The sequence below is a fragment of the Heloderma suspectum genome, chromosome 12 (genome assembly GCF_057233095.1).
Source record: "Heloderma suspectum isolate Gila_16-S chromosome 12, 16-S_ref, whole genome shotgun sequence".
Lineage (NCBI taxonomy): Eukaryota > Metazoa > Chordata > Lepidosauria > Squamata > Helodermatidae > Heloderma > Heloderma suspectum.
In genome coordinates this window covers 1,886,481-1,906,917 of record NC_139469.1, presented here as the reverse complement: position 1 = coordinate 1,906,917, position 20,437 = coordinate 1,886,481, and the positions used below count along the sequence as shown (strand labels likewise).

Here is a 20,437-nt window from a genome sequence, read left to right as displayed (position 1 = left end):
AGACGGTGTGAAGAGGTGTGGGGAACCCTGGAGCTTGCAGTGCCCCAACCTGGTGCCCTCCGGATGTGCTGGTCTGCAACTCCCAGCATTCTCAGTTGACATGGCCATCAGCCCTGTGGGCTGGGCACTGCAGTCCAACATTTCCAAAGGGCCCCGTTTGGGGAAGGCTGTTCTACTGAATCTGTTTGGCATGTGTATGATTGATGTGGGAAACACCAGAAGCTGCCTGATACTGAGTCACTGGTCCATCTAGCCCAGTATTGGTGATGCTGCCTGGCAGCCACCACTCCCCAGGGTTTCAGGCCAGATTCTTTCCTAACCCTACCTGGAGATGCTGGGGATTGAACCTGGGACCTTCTGCATGCAAAGCAGTCTCTATCACTGTGCTACAGCCCTCCCTCTATTACAGGGTGTGTTCAAACTTTGGTAAATTATCTCCTATTCCCAGCAGAGCTGTTTTGCTTCCATTATGCCTGCATGGCGAAACAACCAGCAAAGAAATTAATTACTCCCCATTTGCTCTGGTTCTTTCCCTCCTGCACTTCATATTATTACGATACCCTTGCAGACCAGCTGCATTTAATACACAAACTTCCAGAAACTGCTACTAGGAGGAAGCAGTGTGTATACATCATGCAGAGAGGCTATGTTTGCTACGTCTACACAAAAAGATGTAACTTTGTGTTAACCAATACTGCTGATGACGCAGAGCCGAATATTTTCAGCTGTTTGAATTGTCTTCTACATTTTGTTCTTGTTCAGATTATTTTGAATATTCTAGTTTTCCTAGTTTTCCTTGTTGGCATATCTGGGTTGCAAATCTTTGTGCAGATGAAATGAAATGAATGGAAAGTACAATCCTCATTCAGACATCCAAAGGTGGGCGCCGTACAGGGAAACCAAAACCACCCTGGTTAAGAAAGCCAAATGTGCTATTCCTGCATAAGCCCGTTTGGGGCACCTTCCTGTTGGCAAATGATAAAAGGATGCAGATGTAGGTAGGAAAAAGGGGATGCAGCAAAATGAAAAGGAAGAAGGAATTCAGAAGAGGGACCTGGGTAAAGTCTTCACTGGAGGCTTTTTTGTTCCTGAGTCACTGCTGTGCCATATTTTGTTTTCACAAGGGAGGAAACACAGCCCACGGAGATTAACAGATAGGAAACAGAAGTGAGACTGCCCAATTTGCAACATCATTTCCTCTTTGCAGAGCTGCCCAATAGCCACTGGTTTCCAAAACTTTCAAAAGTGGAAGCACAGTTGCTATAGTGTGAGAGTTACACACACACCTTCAGAGGTGCCCAGCCCTTGTTTCTGCGTGAGTCGCTATAGGAAGGAACATGGGAAGCTTCCTTATCGTTTGGTCCACCTAATTCAGTATTGCCCACCCTGACTGGCAGTCATAGATCTCCGGGGTCTCAGAGCCTCTCTACACAAAGCATTTATTGTGCGCTCATGATTCCTCACTCGTAGTTTGCAGGTGCTTTACATAAGTCGTAATCCTCCAGGGCCTCTCCTGTTCTTTGCAACCATTACAGTGGGGGTTTTCCTAATGAGGAAAGTCTGGTATTTTTGCAAATGATAGCATGGAACCCTGGTGTATTTGCGCAATTCTGCTAGACTACAGCACCACCTAGTGGTTGTATAATGGAAAATATAGAAAGGCAGAGAAAGAAAAACCTGGGGGAAAAACACGTAAAAAGGAGCCCATCTTAATCCCACAAAGAATGTGGAAGCAGAAACACTGGTAAAGTGGAGGGTTAAAAGCCTCATGTAGAAAACCCCTCAGGCAGTGAAGGGTCTTTCCCAGCCCTCCCTGGAGTTGCCAGGGATCGAACCTGGGACCTTCTGCAAAGCAGAGTATGGGCTCCACCACTGAGCTATGGCCCTTGCCCCAACCATCGGAAGCTGCCTTATACTGACTCAGCCCACTGCTCCAGCCAGATCAGTATTGTCTATAACATGGACTAGCACCAGGTTCTTCAATGGGGGCCTCAGCCCTACCTGGGAATGCAGGGATCGGACCTGGGGCTTCCTGCATGCAAAGCACGCGCTCTGCCACTGAGTGATGGCCCTTCCCCTCACGCGCCTCCTGGTGGCAAGGCCAGAGCAGGAATCAAGCAGAGATGCAGCGAACAGCCTCTGCTACACGTAGGTGGCTTTGGACGCACTGCAGCCTTTCATGTTTTAATTTGCTTGCTTTGCAGGGAACAGGGCTCAGGAATGACTGCAGCAGGTCAGCCCCAAGCTCCGTGGCAGGATGCTGCTGTTCATTATGGGAGGGGTGAACCTCAGGACCCAAGAAGAGCCCTCCTGGACCAGGCCAAAGGCCTTCCCAGTCCATTCTTCTGTTCCCACAGAGGTCGCCAGGTGCCCACAAGCCGGGTGTGCGTGCAATGGCTGGTGTGCCCAGGACCTGGCAGCAGGAGGCACAGAGCCTCTGATGCTGCCGGGAATACAGAGCCACGATTCAGGACTAGTAGCCAGTGACAGCCCATCGTCCATGGAAGGAAACAGTGGCCACTGCTTGCGTGGAGAGACGCAGAGCTCTTCGGCACAGGTGAGAAACCCAACCCCGCACCCCCGCACACTGGCCAGCACCGAGGGTCAGCCATGGCCTCAGGCCTGCCCGGCCTGGCCCGGCCTGGCGAAGTCCTCCTCAGAGGAGGTGCCAGAGGCCCCGGAAGCCCAGGGCCCCCCAGGCCAGGGGCTGCCCCCAGCGCCACGGGGCCTGAGCCCTCGGGGGGGCTGCCGGGCAGAGGCTGACCCCCCAAGCCCCGGGAGCGTCGTGGTCTCAAGCGAGAGGCTAGCAGGGCTCCTGTGCGGCGGGTGCTGGCCTCCGGAAGAGGTCTCCTCGGGAGAAAGGGACGCCTCAGGAGCAGGCCCTGGAAAGGGAGCTCTGAGTGCTGCCGCTGAGCTCTGGGTGGGGTCCGGCAGGCTTTGGGCTTAGAAGCCTTCACTGGAAACCCGGCCAGCGTCGGAACAACTTGGTCCACCCAGCCTCTGCCGGGCACCTGGCCTCTGAGCCGTGCCCTGCGAGCGAGGCTCTGCCTCCTGGACTGCCCAGCGGCCCGCTCCTGGGCTGCAGCATGGCCCGCTCGCTCGCTGCCTCGACTGCTCCTGCTGCCGCCTTGTCTGCCTGCCTGACCGCTGCCTGGATTTTGACCACTCTGCCTTAGCCTCAACCTCCTCGGACTGGAGCCTGTGTGCGGGACCCTTTGCTCGCCAGCCTGGCTATTCTGTCACATCGCTCCCTGCATTCGCTTGCAAGGAGCCACGACTCGGTCTAGAGCAGGACAAGGCCACCAAGAGAGCCCACTGCCAAGCCTCGGGTACCCACATCAGCACCCGCCGTCACGTGTCCCTGCACCTGGACAGTGCTTTGGGGTGGTGGATTCCCCAGCGATCTAAATATTGTATTTATCTATCTATCAGTGTGGATGGTCCTTTAAGCAGAGCAACAAAACACGCAGATGAATCCCTCTTCCAAGAAGCTTACAGTGTAAAAGATCCAGCATTCAGAAGGTGGTAGAAGAAGGGGAGGAAGGAAGATAAAAAAAGGAGAAGTCTGCACTGGGTTTGATAATTGATTACATACACTTAGCTTTAGTTGAATTGCAGACACAAATGTGTGAAGGGGCCCTTGCAAACAATTCTGCTGCATTATATTACAGAGGCCTCCACAAATTAGCGCCACCAAAAAGGAACAGCTTTCAGAAAACCAGGTCCGTCTAATCAAAGCTATGGTTTTCCCAGTAGTAATGTATGGCTGTGAGAGCTGAACTATAAGGAAGGCTGAGCGCCGAAGAATTGATGCTTTCGAACTGTGGTGCTGGAGAAGACTCTTACGAGTCCCCTGGACTGCAAGGAGGTCAAATCAGTCCATCCTAAAGGAAATCAACCCTGAGTGCTCATTGGAAGGACAGATACTGAAGCTGAAGCTCCAATATTTTGGCCACCTAATGCGAAGAGAAAACTCCCTGGAAAAGACCCTGATGCTGGGAAAGACTGAAGGCAAAAGGAGAAGGGGACGGCAGAGGATGAGATGGCTAGATAGCATCACCGATGCAATGAATATGAACTTGAGCTCACTCCGGGAGAGAGCGCAGGACAGGAAGGCCTGGCGTGCTATGGTCCATGGGGTCACGAAGAGTCGGACACGACTGAACAACAACTTCCCCTCTAGCTATCTCCTCCGCACAGTGGAAAGAAGCATGACAGCCTCATGTTGGTCTCATCATCCTGCCTGAGCTAGACAACCACAGTGGCTTCCCAGCATGAAGGGGCAGCTGAGCGACTCTAAGTTACCCACAACACCAACGGAGTCTAATGGACACTCCCCCTCCATGGGATTTACATGGAAGGACCCATCATTCCTTCTACACAATGTACACACCCAAAAGCCTACAGAAAACATACGTCCACTATTTGGAACCTGGACAAGGACCAGTCTACATGAGCGTCTGTTCAGGGTTGCGGGGAGGCCATGGTGGTGGTTCCAACATGAGCTGTGTTGGGCGGGTTTCAAAGTCAGGTTTGATTAGATGGGAATTTGTTATTCTAGTCTTGCAAATGGCTCAACACACATTTAGAGATGTAAGAACGTAAGAAGAGCTTGCTGGATCAAGCCAAGGGTCCATCTAGTCCAGCATTCTGTTCACACAGCGGCCAGCCAGCTGCCCAAGGAAACCCACAAGCAGAACATGAATGCAGCAGCACTCTCCCGCCCATGTTCCCCAGCAACTGATGGGGTGTAGCTGAGTGACAGAGCCCCTCCTTTGCACACAGAAGGTCCCAGGTTTGATCCCTGGCAGCATCTCCAGGTACAACAAAGAAAGAATCCTGCCTGAAACCCTGGACAGCCATCGCGGCCAGCCAGTGTCAACAATACTGGGTCTAGATGAACAGGGGTCTGACTGTATAAGACGGCTCCCTAGCTTCCTGTTTCTTCTGGGGGAACGGCAGCAGCTCAGTAGCAGAGTCCCTGCTTGCTCTGCATACAGAAGGTCTCAGGTTCAATCCCCAGCATCTACAGGTATCTACAGGATGTTTTGGACTGCAGCTCCCCAAATCCCTGTCCATTGGCCTTGCTGGCTGGAATGGATGGGAGCTGAAGGTCCAAAACACCTGGAGGGCACCAAGTTGGGGAAGGCTGATCTACTTTGAGGAGCAAAGGTTCTCCAGGGTCTTTGGCAGGGGTCTTTCCAATCACCCACTACTGGATCCTTCGTTTATTTTAGGTGTCAGGCAGAAACTCACTTTATTCTCCCGTGCTTCTAAAATATGTTAGGCATTGTAAAACCCTGTTGGTTGGTTCCTCTGCCTTTATCTGCTGGTTGTTTTATTGTGCATTTAACATTGCTGCCCAGGTTTATGCTTCTAACCGTAAACCACCCTGAAATCAAATTCAGTGAAGGGTTGTATATAAATATTTTAAATAAAATCCGTGAACCAGAGATGCAACCTGGGACGTTTTGCATGCACAGCATCTTGCTCTGTCATGGAGTGACAACATCAGCAGATCACTAAAGAACAACACAGTTAACCCAGAATCGAATGCAATGACAATTCTCAATTCTCTGTCTTAACTTAAGTCCTTTAAGCAAAGGGGGAGAAATTAGTTTGGTTCGCATTATGTTAGGAAAATTTCTTGCAAAATGTGTATATTAGGAGATACATGTACAAACATGTATGAGTTTTATGCAAACTTTAAAAAAATTCTCGAAGTTCTCAAAGACAAACCAAACTTATGACTGGAAAAACAAGAAACTGAGAGAAACCACAATTGACAGATTTGTCCAGCCTTAAGACCTTTCCTGTCAGGCATTTCATTCTTTTAATGGAAGGACACTGGACAGCTGGGCTGGAGTGCAGAAGGAGTTGAGCTGTCATTCAGAAGCCTCCCAAGTAACCGCCTACCTTGCAGCTGTGACATAAGGAACTATGATGAATAAGACAATGGGACAGTTAAAAACAAACATTGGACGCTGCCTCGCATCAAGTCCGACCGCTGGTCCTCTACCCCAGCAAGGATGCAAAATGTTTTGCAAAATTCAGGGGCCAGATCAGAGGAGGCCCTTGCCCTGTAGCCTCTTTAGCAACCCAGGTGCCAACTGCCACGGGCCCAAGCATTAAAGGACTGAATTGTTGCGCCCACGGCACTCTCCTTTGACTGGCAGCCATTCTCTTAGATGTTGGGCAGAGGGCTAGGTCAGCCTTCCCCAACTGGGTGTCCTCCAGATGTGTAGGACTACAACTCCCAGCATCCCCAGCCAGCATGGCCATGTGCTGGCCAACACATCTGGAGAGCACCAGATTGGGGAAAGCTGGTCCAGTGCGATGAAATCCACAAACGCAGTGGAGCGATGCCAAGGCTGACGAGGGTTCTGCAGACTGCCAGATGCTGACGGTGGAGGCACTCCCCCCCTGGCCCAAGAGGAGTGTTTGTCTCCATGCCCCTATTTGCCAAAACTATGTGCTTGGCTTTCGAGCATGCCCCCATGCCTCGATGGGCCGGTGGAGCGCTTTCCCTTTTTGAGTCGTGCTCTGGCCATGCGGGGCGGATGGTGCCAAAGGATTCCTCGGAACGTTCTATTAAGCCCGTGTGGCCCCCGTGTACTGAAAGCAACGCTGAAACCAGGGTCAGCCCAAGGCGTCACGGGGCTGGCTCAGGGCGAACCATCCACATCTCGTGAACTAACAAAGTGCCACAGCCCACCAGGAAGATCTTCTGGGCAAGTCCTGCTGAAAGGCTCAGGAGCTGCGTGAGCACGCAAGGAGGAGAACGTCTCGGTGGAGTGTGGCCCCACGCGCCAGATCTACCTGCTTCCTACTCTACCACTGTTAATGGCACCCAGGTTCTGCCACGAGAGGCAGGAGCGAGGCCTTGCCACAAGCTGAGGCCTCTTCTTAAAGCAAGGCTGGGGAACCTCTTTCGGTCTGAGGGCTGAATTCCGTGTCAGAGAAGCCCTCGGGGGCCGCATTCCAGTGGTGGGAGGGGTTGAAGGGAAAGGGGGCGGGGCCCAAAATATTTTTAAAAACCCAGCATATTTTAAAGATCTTACTGCCAATAACTAAGCCAGGAATGGGCAACAGGAACAGGTGGGCCCCACTGCCCCCCAAGATTGTAAAAATAAATAAATAAAAATTAAATGGCAGAGTGGCCAGTTTGACCCACTGTTTTCCCATTTTCATGCTCCATAGCTGCAAACAAGCTAATTTTGACCCTTTTGGCACTCCATAGCCACTCTGGACGCTATTTTATTTTTAAATTTTATATTTGGTGCTGTGAGGAGGAGGCACGGCCCACAGGTGGGAGTATGGGGATGGAAAATGGCCCCCAGAGCTTATGCTGAGTCAGACCCTGGGTCCATCTCGCCCAGTATTGTCAATACTGCCTGGCAGCAATGGCTCTCCAGGTTTTCAGGCAGGATTCTTTCCCAGTCCTACTTGAAAAGCCAGCAATTGAACCCAGGACCTTCAGGATCTAGACCTCCCGCCCCGGAACTAAGCCTTAGGAGCGGCATTTCAGCCTTTTAGAATGCAGGAAAAAACTGCTCAAACGTTGGGAAACCACCAAACAACTGGCTACTGGGGAAAGGGGGTGGGGCCAGGGGAGGAGGCGCGGCCTTCTGGGGAACCCAGGAGGGCCGGATTTGGCCCCTGAGCAGAGGTTCCCCACCCCTGTTAAAGAAACCTCCCCAGAGTGGGGTGTTTCCTCTCTGAGCCCTGCTCCCTTTCAGCCAAGGGTATCATGGAGTCAAACCCTTGTTCCATCTAGCCCAGCAACACTGACTGGCAGCAGCTGCTGCCTGCAGAGCAACTGCTGCAGCTCTGTGTCAGAGCCATGGCCTCCCCGCTAAACCATATCAAGACCATGATACAGGAACAGAGCCCACGTTGGCCCAGTGCTCTCCTACACACAGCCACTTCCTCCAGAGTTCTGCTCTACCCAGTCCTTTTCATGGGAGATGCCAGGGATTGAACCTGGGACCTTCTGCAGGCAAAGCACGTTCTCTGCCACACAGCTACTGCCCTTCCCTAAATATAAAGTAAGATTCTAGTCCTCATGGTTCAGAATAAAGGGCTGGTTTAAATGGGAACAAAATAAGCTGCCTTATACCAGATCAGACCTTTGGTCCATCTAGCTGAGCATTGTCTACAGCAGCCCTCCCCAACTTGGTGCCCTCCAGATGTTTTGGGCTACGTCATTGGCTATGGTGGCTAGGACTGATGTTAGGAACATAGGAAGCTGGCTTATACTGAGTCAGAGCATTGGTTCATCTAGCCCAATACTGTAGACACTGACTGGCAGCAGCTCTTGAGGGTTTCCGGCAGGATCCTTTCCTTGCCCTACCTGGAGAAGCCAGGGATCGAAACTGGGGTCTTCCTGCATACAAAGGATGTGCTCTGTCACACTGAGCTATGGCCCATCCCTGGTCTGCACATTGACTGGCAGCAACGGCTCTCCGAGTTTTCAGGCAGGACTTTTCCCAGCCCTATGTGGAGATGCTGCTGGGGGTGGATATAAGACCTTCTGTGTGCAAAGCAGGGGCTCTGCCACTGAGCTACAGCCCTGCCTTGCCATCTGAGGTCCTTTTAACCGGAGATGCCAGGGACTGAACTGCAACCCTCTGCACACAGAGCATGGGCTCTGCTGTTCCACCGAGCTATGCCGCCCATCCCTTCCTGCGCAACAGCACAGCTGAGGTTAAGGTTTTGCATGTGATGTTTGCAATGCTCAGAAGAAGAGGCTTCCCAGCCTTACCTTGCATCATGCTCCTGTATGCTGTGTCGGCAATAGCATAGATATGTGGGGGCATCTCGTGGCGTTTCTTGCCTTTGTACATGTCAATGATTTTCTCTGAGTAGATGGGCAGCTGCTTGTAAGGGTTTACAACCACGCAAAAGAGACCTGAGTAAGTCTGTAAGAAAAACCCAAGAATGTGGCATGTTACATTGGCTTTGTTTTTCAGGACTCCTCTATACTGGCCCTATACTATACATCACTGACCTGGTTTGCACATAACTGTAACCCTTGGTTTATTCAACCCATGTTTTGTTGCCCTATCCAGGGTTTGTCTGGCAGATGATCAAATAAAACACCATTTGATTTCTCAATCCCTGGGTTTCCCTCCTCCTTCACCCGCTCCCTCCCTGTGTCCCAAATGGCTTTGCGGCACTGTAATAATGGCATATAGAGTGGCTGGGTTTTTTTACTGCTCTTGCCCAACCCCTGTTTAGCTTGGCGAAACAACCTCTGAACAACCCATGGTTCTAAGTTCACATGTAACGACAAGCCATGGTTTAAGCAACCCAGAGTTCCCAGCCCAATAATAAACCATGATTTCTCTTTCTGGGTTGTTTGTGGTTAACAAACCATGGTTTGTTAACACAGCTGGGTTCTCACAACATCCCAGAATTCAACAACCATTGAGTTAAACCATGGGTTAGCGTTACGTGTGAACTAGGTAATTTCCACTCCCCATAGATTAGGCTATGCTATTTACACCCAGTCCATGAAGCAATTCTTAAAAATAGAAAGCAAAGCCAATGTAAGTCCTACTTAGAGTAGACCTATTGAAATAAGTGGAACTTAAGTTAGCTATGACAAGTCCCATTCATTTCAGTGGGTTTACTCTAAGTAGGACTTATGTTGGATTTTGCCCCAAATAATTATTTTCTTCTACTGGATCAGACCAAAAAGTCCGTCTAGTCCAGAGATGGTGAACAGGTGGCCCTCCAGACTGGGGAAGGCTGTGCTAGGATAATTGTATATTTTTAAATTTACAGCAGTTCACACATGGAACCCTACAATTTTCTAGAGGTAAATCTGCACTTCCTCCTCCTCCTCCCTCTTTCCTGAGTCTTAGCCCCATGCCTCTGTGCAAGATTTGGGGTCAGGATACCTGGTTTACATACCCACCAAGGGTGCTTCTGCAAAACCATGATTTTTCTGTTTCCCCCCCTATTTTCTAATCTTTGATTAAAGCTCCCAAGTATGTAATTACACAAAAGCATCTCAGCTGACCTTTTGAATCAGCTATGTCCTTGAGCACAGATCTGAAGCCTGGGGTTTCCCTCTCTTGACCATATTAGGAGGCAGCCCAAAGTTTTCACACAAACTAAACACTTTATAAGGCATTAAGCAAACGCAGAAGTATCTGTTGGCAGCACCAAGGACCAGAACGGCTATGATGCCCTGTGCTGATCTGCATCGCTCTTGCCGTGAGTCGCTGCAGCTCATTCCTGGGCCTCTTGTTTTGGCACTAAGGTTTTGGGGCAGGATCAAATGTTCACCCTACCCCCTTTGGCAGCCAGCCTGTCCTGGGCCAACAGGCCTGTTAAGAGATGCAACTGAAGGGTTAATACAGCCAGGGAAAGATTCACAGCTGGATTCCCAATGGGGGTGGTGGTCTCACTGACAGATGCTGGGGACAGACAGGGGAAGCGGTTCCTCGAAAACATCCCCCTGCTGCTGTATGCAAGAGGATTCTGGATTAAGTAGATCTTTCAACCAGTCCTTTTATGTTTGGTACAGGGTGGCCATTTATGCATCACCCAAAAAGAGGAAATGGAGCACCAAAATAGAGAGGACACCAATTTAAGAATATAAGAAGAGCCCTGCTGGATCAAGCCAAGGGTCCATCTAGTCCAGCATTCTGTTCACACAGCGGCCAGCCAGCTGTCAACCAGGAAACCACAAGCAGGACACAAGCGCAACAGCACCCTCCTGCCCATGTTCCCCAGCAACTGGTGTACATAGGCTCACTGCCTCTGGTACTGGAGGTAGCACGTAGCCATCAAGACTACACTAATTTATGCTAAGGGAAGTTGCATATGCATATGTTGCCAACATAGAAATAATTCATAGTATTTAAATAGAAATACAATTTATATTGGTATAAGAGGCATTTTCCTCTTTAAGGTGCCAGAAAAACCACTTTGTTGTTTGTTTGCTGTAACAGACATGACTATAGGCTGAAACAGACATTGCTTTAAATGTGTGATTAGCAGCTATGTCTTCTTGTCATTTTCTCTAGAGTAGGCACAGAGGCCCACATCGGGATCTTAAAAGCCCTCCTACCCCTACCCCATGTTATTGTCCCAATCCAGATTGGGGGCCCTCCACATACTCTAGAGTAAAAAATGAAAGAATGAAATGTAGCTGCTAAACACACATTTGAAGTAATGTTTGTGTTGGCCCATAGTCATACCTGTGACTGAAAAAAAGTCTTGCAGCACCTTAAAGGCTTACAGATTTATTATACTTTACACTTTAGTAGATGTTTCCCCTTTATGTCCAGATTTTTACCTACACACACGCTTGCCCATTGAAAGTAACCCTTCGTGCAGCTGATGAAGTGGTCTCTAGTCCACAAAATCTCCTGCCACAATGCATCTGTTCGTCTTTAAGACAGGGCTGGGCAACCTGTGAACTTCCAGATGTTTTGATCTACAGCTCCCATGATCCCCCACCATTGGCTATGCTGGCTAGGAATGATGGGAGTTGGAGACCAAAATGTCGGTGAGTCCGCTTGTTGCCCACCCATGCTTTCAGGGAAGGCACCGCAAGCCTCTTTTCATCCGTACCTGCCGCAAACCTTTTACGAGGTGGAACGTGTTCAAGCTACATTTCTAAACGACAGCAGCAGGGCCATTCAAGTCAGCGAGAACATTGCTTCAAGTGTTGGGCTGGACACTGGCATTTCAATTACTTTCCATGTGAAAAGCTCCTGATTTCGAGGGATGCACTCAGAACACAAGGACCCAGCAAATTTAGGCAGAGAAAAAGCCTACAACTCCCCTGGGAGTTGTAGGATTTTTTTCTGTCTAAACTTGCATAGGATTGCACCCTTATTTATTTAAATATTTGTATGCCACTCCATATCTAAAACAGATTTCGGAGCAGTGAAAACAGTAAAAGGATAAAAAGATTAAAACATCATATTAAAATTATGCTTTTAAAAACAGAATGCCAATAAGAACCGTAGCTGGTCAGTTAAGGAATTCCATCTGGAACAGTGCTGTTTTCAGAAGGCACCAGAAGCAACACAACATTGGCGCCTGCCTGACCTCCAGAGGCAGGGAGTTCTATAGGAAAGGAGCCACCACACTGAAGGCTCTTCTGCGGGTGGACTCCAGTTGGGCCATAGGTCCGTGTGGAACCACCAGGAGCAAGCCCTCCAATGACCTCAGTGACTGGGCAGGTTGGTAAGGAAGAAGGTGCTCTCTCAGGCATCCTGGTCCCAAGTTGTTTAGGGCTTTGTATGCTAGTACCAAAATCTTAAACCTGGCCTGGTAGCGAATAGGCAGCCAGTGCAGTTCCCTCAGCAAAGGAGCTGCACGCTGAAAAGGGGCAGTTCCTGACAACAGCCAAGCTGCTGCATTCTGCACTAGCTGCAGCTTCCAGAGCAGCCTTAAGGGCAGCCCCACATAGGCGCATTGCAGTAATCCAGTCCTGAGGTTGCTAGTACCTGGACCACTGTGGCCAAGCTATCCCTGTCCGGGAGAGGCTGCAGCTGGCGAACCAGCTGAAGCTGGTAAAAGCAGGGGCCTTTGCTGATATGCAAAGACCCCTACTTCCTTCTCTCCAACAACCTCTTAAAGTAAATTTTGGGGGCCGTAGCCTCGAGGCCACCATTCCTCAGATGACGGTAGAGGCAGAGAGGGAAGCAGTCGATGGCATCCCTGACTCGATGGGATCACTGCACTCATTCAGAGCGCTCAGGCCTGGCCCTGGAAGCGACTTGGCTGCAGAGGGCAGCTCGGCCTTGCCACAAGAGCACAGCCTCCGTCTTTGGCACACGGCCACCACCCAGAGCGCACACCCAGCGCACACGGACAGATTATGACTACACAGGCAGCATGGAGGAGGCACCACCTGCAGCAGAGGCACGGTGAGGCCCAGGACATTTCTCCGCCTGAGGCAGAGAAGCCAATGGTGCCACCCACCGACCCACCCAGCTCAAGGCCAGTCAAACTACTCTGACACCTGAGGCGGAAAATCCCACAAGTGCCTCTCCCCGCACTTGTCCTGGAAAAATACAATAAAAATAGATTAAATAACTAACCATTTGCTACCCTTTCATGAGACCCCAAACCAGCTGCCTGCGTTCGCTGCCTCACTCTACCTCGTGGCAGGGCTGGGAGGCTACACTATACATGGGGCCAAGAGCCATACACTGTGTGTGGGGCAAACAACAGCAAACCTTTCCCACACCCACGGAGATGTGTGTGCCTGTCCCCCCAGCAAGGACGGTTCTATAAAAGCCCCACCTCTTCTGGGCTGCCAACTGATCTGAGATCGGGGCAGCATCATGTCAGAGCTAAGAGCGGCGTCCCCCTAGTTGACGAGGGATGGGCAACTAGCAGCCCAGGGCCAAATCTCTGCCACCAGCCCCTGAGATGGGTGGCACCCAGCTCCCCCAGTTGTCAGCCCAGAGGCACGAGTGTGTCTGGGGCTAATGACCAGCTAGGGACTTACATAAATGAGGCCCGAGAAGTATCGCTCCCTGAGGTTGTGCAGGACGGACGCTTCGTTGAGGCAGGTCAGCTCGGCCATGTCTTCCACCTTGGAGAACTTGGGGGGGTTCATCTTCTGGATGTCATCCTTGCTGAAAGTCACCTTCTTCCCATTCTCGGCCAGCTCCACCAGCACCTCGTCCCCTTTCTCCTCCTTGACGCTTGCTGCTTCGAAGCCATGCCTCTCTGACGGAACCCACACCAGCTTCTTGGCCGACCAGTCCGCCTGGGCCACCGTGCTGTTGATGATGTTTTTGTCCACAAAGAGGAACTTTTCGTCATCGCTTAGCTGGCCTTTCTGTGCCATTTTGGCTCAACAGGCACCTGGGGTCAGGGGGAGAATAAAGATCGAGCCATTTAGAATGAAGGCAAAGGTGCTGCTGTTTCTCCATGCGGCCTTTAGTTAGCATGGCCTTCCCTCCAGATGTGTTGGACTATTTATTTATTTATTTACAACATTTATATACTGCTCCACATCTAGACAGGTTCCAGAGCGGTGAACAATAAAAGATACAAATAGGATAAAAGAATAAAACACCATGTTAAACATTATTACTATTTATAACAAAAAGAAACAGAATTCCGATAAAACCGTGGCTGGTCAGTCGAGGAAGGCTTCCTGAAATAAACATGTTTTCAGGAGGTGCTGGAAACAGCACAGTGACAGTTCCTGCCTGCCCCCCAGAGGCAGAGAGTTCCATAGGAAGGGGGCCACCACACTGAAGGCGCTTCTCCTGGTGGACTCCAGCCAGGCCATGGGCCCATGTGGAACCACCAGGAGCAGGCCTCTGATGACCTCAGCGACCGGTCGGGTTGGTAAGGGAGAAGGCACTCTCTCAGGCATCCTGGTCCCCAGCTGTTTAGGACTTTGTACACGAGTACCAGTAGCTTACATGAGCTGGTAGTGAAGAGGCAGCCAGTGCAGCTCCCCCAGCAAAGGAGTTGCACACTGAAAAGGGGCAGCTCCCGACAAGACCCAAGCTGCTGCGTTACATACCTCCTACGGCCCCAACCAGCAAGGCCGACAGTCTGGACTGCCAGGATTTGAAGTCCAAAACATCAGGAGGGCACCGCATTGGGGCAGGCTGTGCTGGGGGTGGGGAGGGAGATGGTTGTCCTACAGTCCAGAACTGATCTCAGCAGCTGCAAGGGGTGAAGTAGCAAGCTGTGCACTGCACGGCGGCTTAGCATCCGTGTACCTGCATTGACACGCGCACTAGAGACAAGAGGCATCCATTCCCCACTCAGAGATTTCATGTCCCTCGGGAGGGAGATGCTCCCCGAAGAACGGCAACACCAGCAAATAACAAAAGCAAATAGAGCATGGGACCAAACGGGGACCACAATTTACCCGAGAAAGGATTAGCCAGAAATGAGGGGCTCCCCCGGACACGGAGGCAGTTTCTAGCCCGCGAGGCAAGGGCACAGCCTCGCTGGGGCAGCTGGCCATGTTCAGCGTTTCTGCACATCTTAAGTGACAAACTGGGTGGAATTCAGACAAGCGGAGTAGAGCACCCCAGCACCATTTCTGCAGTACTGAGTGATGCTTCACCTGTGCCCACATTCCTCCAGGACAGATGCTGCTGCCTCCCGGGGACCGTTCCCTGTCTCCCTCCTACCCACTCACCCACTTTGTCTTCCTCGGACAGTCCAGCAAGCTCGGCCAGCCATGGATCTCTCCAAGCCCCACGGCTCTCTGTGCCTCTGGACAAAAAAGGCACGTGAAATGGAGCTGGAGCCACCACGTGGCCTGCAGAAGGCCCCAGGCTCCGTGGCCAGCATCTCCTGTTAAAACGATCAGGGAGCAGATGATGGGAAGGATCCTTCTCTGCCTGAGACCCAGGAGAGGACAGCTGCTACCAGCCTGGGTAGACAACGCTGGCAAGGTGGAACCAGCACCTGACCTGGCTGAAGGCAGCGGCTTCCTGTGTTCCAAGGCCCCAGATAGCTTTGAGGCCCTGATCCCAGCTACTGCCACTTCCTACGGCACACAGGTGCTGAGGCAGGCACCCAAGGGTGAGAAAGCCCTTATGCAATCAACCGAAAGAGGTTCAGGACAGTTCAGTGCTGGGATTCTCTCCTATTGATCTCGCCCAGGTCTCCTTCACTGCAATAGACCTTGTGCAGCAGAACTTCAAAGCGGATCGTGCCCCCCACGCCCCCACACTGGCACTTTTGTTGCGGAAGCCCAGGAACCCAATGCCTCCCTGAAACGTATTTATTCTTATGCTCATGATGATGACTCACGTCTAGTTAAGTAATTCAGTGAAGTCAGGATAAACAACAAAGAGTCTTGTAGCAACTTAAGGACAGACACATTCATTTTGGCACACGTTCTTGTGGACAAAAGTGTCCACTTCATCAGAAGTGGTCAGAATCAGCTGCAGGCAAGCAGGTAGGGAAACCTCTGTAAACTAGTTGGAAATGGGAGGTTCTCTTTCTTGATGGGCCCCAAATGAGATGACTGTAGCGGGTAGGCTAGAAACATCTATGGATGTATTCACAAAGCCACTGAAGGGCAGGCTGGCATTTGGCCACGATATTGGTTTGGGAACAGGATATTTAAAGAATCTCACATGATTCTGCCAGTCTGGTTGTCCTTTCAATGGAAGACCTACTCTATGTCCCACTGCTACCAAATGTGGAGTTGGCGGGTGCAATGCTGGAGGGTCTCCCTCTCTCCAGTGGCATCCAGACTTAGGAACTCCTTCTCCTGGGGGTCTCAGTTGCCCCCCACCGCACCCCCACCATGGGTGTTCAGAAGTCTGGTCAAGTCTATTCTGCTCTGCTGTGCCTTTGGCATGCAGAGTAATAAAAAAAGGTTTTCCCCCATTTGCTGGTCTTATTATGCCATTCTGTTTATATCGCTGATGTGACCTTAATTTTATCCATTTTAGCTTTTTTGTTCTTCGTTTTACTCTTCTCATTCATATTTGTTAGCTGCCCTGGGTGAGGGAAGGGTCCCACTTTGTGGGACAGAAAGGCAGGATATAAATATTTTAGAATAAAAATAAATACTATCATCCCTGTTTTGCAGGTGGATTGCTGAGGCTGGAAGATGGCGGTTTGCCTAGTGCCACCTAGCTAGTTCTTGGAATGTGTGAAATTCAAACTTGGTACTTTATGGTTTTCAGCCTGGACTCTTAGTCCCTACATAACACTAGCTCTGTTTGCTTGAGATGTCAGCCCATTATTTCTTCTTCCTTTAAAAAAAAAGTGATTCTTGTGAACAGTTCTCACTACCTTTTGAAATGCTGCTTTATTAACTACAGTTATACTCTTTGCTCGTTTTTGCTTAACTTTCTGTAGCACACCAGACATTCACTGGATAAAAGGGAAGTGGAGTGAGGGGTGGGTGGGGGCAAAACAGTTCACTTGACCTCGTTTAGATCTTCAAAGACAGACCAAGAGCCCCGTAACTAAAGACTCAAAGCCATTTGTAAAGCTCTCTGGAAGTCTGGATCTGTTTGCATAGATCCACGTAGCTAGGCTACCATATATGGCCATGTTCTTCTCATTACTAGCTGATCCAGCCAAAAAAGAAAAAGAAAGCCTAACGATAACAAGTTCAAAACAAATACCTTTTAGGGAATAACAAACTCCTTTGCAAATGGCAATAATTAAAAAAACATATAGTGTTTACGTCCAAGCCAACTTAGCCACAGCAGGAACACCAAAGCAAGCTGATGCTCCTAATTAGACGAGAACATATAGAAGGTCATCACTTGGCAGCCTGCTGTTAAGAAGGGTGAACTTCAAGAGCAATGTTCTTGTTGTTGTTGTTCAGTCGTGTCCGACTCTTCGTGACCCCATGGACCACAGCACGCCAGGCCTTCCTGTCCTTCAAGAGCAATGCGCCTTATCAAAATCCCAACCGAATGTTTGTTTGTTTTTAAATTGGATGCACTGAAAGCAATAGATCTCAAGGAGGCATCGTTTCAGGGGCATCACACAATTTCTTTTGAAGGAGATGTTTCTCTCACGGGTGTGTCTTCATTGCAGTATTGGGCAAGATAATAATGGAAGACAGGGAAGGAATCTTTTAGGGCTGCTTCAGACATTATGTTGTCAGGCATATACCTAAAACAGCCTTCTCCAACCTGGTGCCCTCTGGAGGTGTTGGAGAACAACTTCCAGCATCCCCCAGCCAGCCATGGGAGATGTAGTCCACAACATCAGGTCGGAGAAGGCTGACCTGAAAAATGTAAGACATGGAGCTGGCAAACACATGTAGGGTGCCAGTGCACTCACAGGGAAAAGTGCATCTCATCCTCAGGCCTGGGTTTGCTGTTGAGCTTGCCTCTGAGAATGAGATGCACTTTTCTCGATGACAGCACTGGTTCCCATAGTGGCTATGTCATTTGTGGAACGGCCCTTACTTTGCGTGCTACAACAGGGCTTGTGAATATAATCCACCGAGAGATCCCAAAGGTGCTTTCTTTACTGCCATCTACTGACTTCTTCTGTTATTCACAACACTCTGGTCGAAATGTAAGACTTCCCTTGCCGTTATTTGCCCTTCTAAAATAAATGAATGAATAAATAAATAAATAACCCACTAACCAAAGATCACCAGAATATGGCCCAACAAGCTATTCCAGCTCCTTCTGATCAGCCCTGACCTCTACCTTTTAAGAGGAAAAAGATGGTTCTGACAGAGTTTTTGGACATGATGGTGAAACTCTCCTGTCACAGAAAACTTTATTGACTACGATACAATGCAAGATCAAACGGGCAGACAGCTGAGTATATTTGCAGCATGATCTTCAGTTCATTAAGGAAACACTGACATCAGTCGGAGTCATGCTCAGGTAACAAGCGTTAATACCGGGCAACCAATCTGTCCTCACTTAAGTAACTCGAGACAATTTGCTAAACTGAAAAATGCCAAAATTCAGTTCAGCTAACTCCAAAGGCTTTTTCCTCTTGCTTTTATAGTGCATGTATTCTTAAAAAAAAAAAAAGACATCTATTTATTTTTATTTATTTATTGCATTTATACCCCGCCTTTCTCCCTCTCGCAAGGAACTCAAGGCTGAATCTACAGCTGAATCTCTGCTTCTTAAAGCCTCATTAAACATACATAGCTAACTCTGCAAAGTTTGGCATTTTTTACTTTTTTCGTACTCAGGTAACACACACCTGATGCACTTTGCCTCTCTTGCTTTGCGTGGTCAGGTGGGACTAATTCCCTTGTCATTCAAGTCTCTTTCTCCCCTATTATTACAACTTGCGTTTTTAAAAAACGCAGATACGTACTCAGCAGAATGGAAACCCGCCTGCCACAAAAATGCTCTAAGCCAAGCAGCATCAGTTTGTGCGTTTGCCTCAAGGGAAAGTATCTACCTAATGGCTTTTACGAAGAGGAGCAATTAATTCAGAGGGATGGAGGAGCAGCTCTTAACACACAGCAGTGCTGGCTTAGCAAGAGAATTCCCTCACTGCTAAAGAGTACTTACAGAGGTCCGATTGGGAAAGCCGAAAATGTATGGAAGAGTCCGGAACCGGTACTGCAGCAGCTGGGGCAGACCAAGTCTTATCTGCCTTTGCAGCCTCCCTATATAGAGGTGAACAGGCTCAATGGGGAGGGGCCCAAGAGACCACCCCCTGCTGGAAAAGCCTGGCAATACCTTGGGGTCTAAGAAATAAAGACATGGGGGAGGAATACCTCCAACTTTATTTTAAGCTGTGGATTAACACCCAGAGTTCACAGCTACGCAAAGAGCATTTTTTCACTCCCTGCCCCCCCCCCATGACTTATGCCACTTTATAGGATGGCTCAACAATTATCAGCCTTCCCTTTCTTTCTCTCTCTCTCTCTCCCTCCCTCTCTCCCTCTCCTTTTTTTTTTTTTTTAACAATTCCCCGAAACGGAGCTTTTTCTGGTCCACAGAAGTGATACTACCCTTCTTAACCCCTTCCTGCTTCCTCATGCGTCTGGGATGCCAGCAAAGAAGAGGGATGTGCTAGATCAGGAGACGGATAAAAGAAGAGGGGCCCGCAAATTTCTCTCTTGCAATAAAAACGGCCTTATCTATCGCCGGCTTTTTGATGTGAGACTCAAAACACAAGATAAAATTGGTGACGTTCCATGAGAAGGGTCTGTTCTGCGGAGGAGTGGGTGGATGGGTCGGTGGGAGAGTGGGGCAGCTATTCCTCAGCCAAGCCAAGGCCTGGAATGAGAGATCTCGATGTGTCTCCCGTGTGTTTATGTAACATTTGGAAACCTTGGCTCTTCTAAGCCTGGCTTGTCTCTGGGGAACGAAGGGGTCATTTTTTCCCAGCTCCTGCCCTGACCAACTTTGCAGAAGTGGCTGCCGTTGGAGTCCCAGCTCCTGAGAAAGTACTGTAAATAATTTATATATATAAATACCTCCCTCTGTCCTTAAATGGGAAAAGATAACTGTTAAATGGCTTGTGGCATTGGAGGGGGGGAGGGGGGAATGGTTCTTTCTGACATTGCAGGAAGAAGGGGAGGTGGGAGGCGCCAGCTTCTGGGGAGCAAAGGGTGAAGTGCCTGCAGCCAGCTTGGTGGAATCTGGTCCTCATCAAGTCCCCTAAAATGTTCAGCTTCCCCCCCATCCCTCCCTCCCTCCCTCCCTCCCTGCTTATCCACAGTCTCATACGCTCACTGCATCTCCCTCGCCTAGGCCTGTGCTTCTCAGACATCCCAAAAAGGGAACGTTAGGATCCTCCAGGAATTCCCATCACCATACCGGATGCAAAATGCCTTGGCCACCCCCCACAGCAGCAGCCTAAATAAGGAGCCCATGTCAAAGCGGTGGACGACCGATGGACAGGCCCACGGGAAGGCAGAGCCAGACTTCCAGGAAGCTGTGGTGGGACACAGAAGGTGGCCATCCATCACTGGTCCACCTTGCACAGGACTGTCTCTACTCTAGCCAGGAGAGGCTCT

At 49.9% G+C, this 20,437-nt stretch overlaps 1 protein-coding gene across 3 annotated transcripts in view; it reads right to left on the bottom strand.

Moving 5' to 3' along the window:
• The window catches only part of MYH11 (myosin heavy chain 11), an 87,657-nt gene extending 68,201 nt beyond the window's left edge, over positions 1 to 19,456 (bottom strand). For 2 of the 3 annotated variants that reach the window (XM_084818071.1, XM_084818074.1), the window contains exons 1-3: positions 18,981 to 19,347; positions 13,484 to 13,845; positions 8,765 to 8,921 (exon numbers count right to left, since the gene is read on the bottom strand). In XM_084818071.1, the coding sequence (XP_084674197.1) occupies positions 8,765 to 8,921; positions 13,484 to 13,828 (502 nt within the window). In that variant the 5' untranslated portion in view covers positions 13,829 to 13,845; positions 18,981 to 19,347. Of the gene's footprint in view, positions 1 to 8,764; positions 8,922 to 13,483; positions 13,846 to 18,980 lie in introns of all 3 variants that reach the window. The other variant, XM_084818073.1, reaches the window with a different exon arrangement.
• Positions 19,457 to 20,437: the final 981 nt, after the last annotated feature.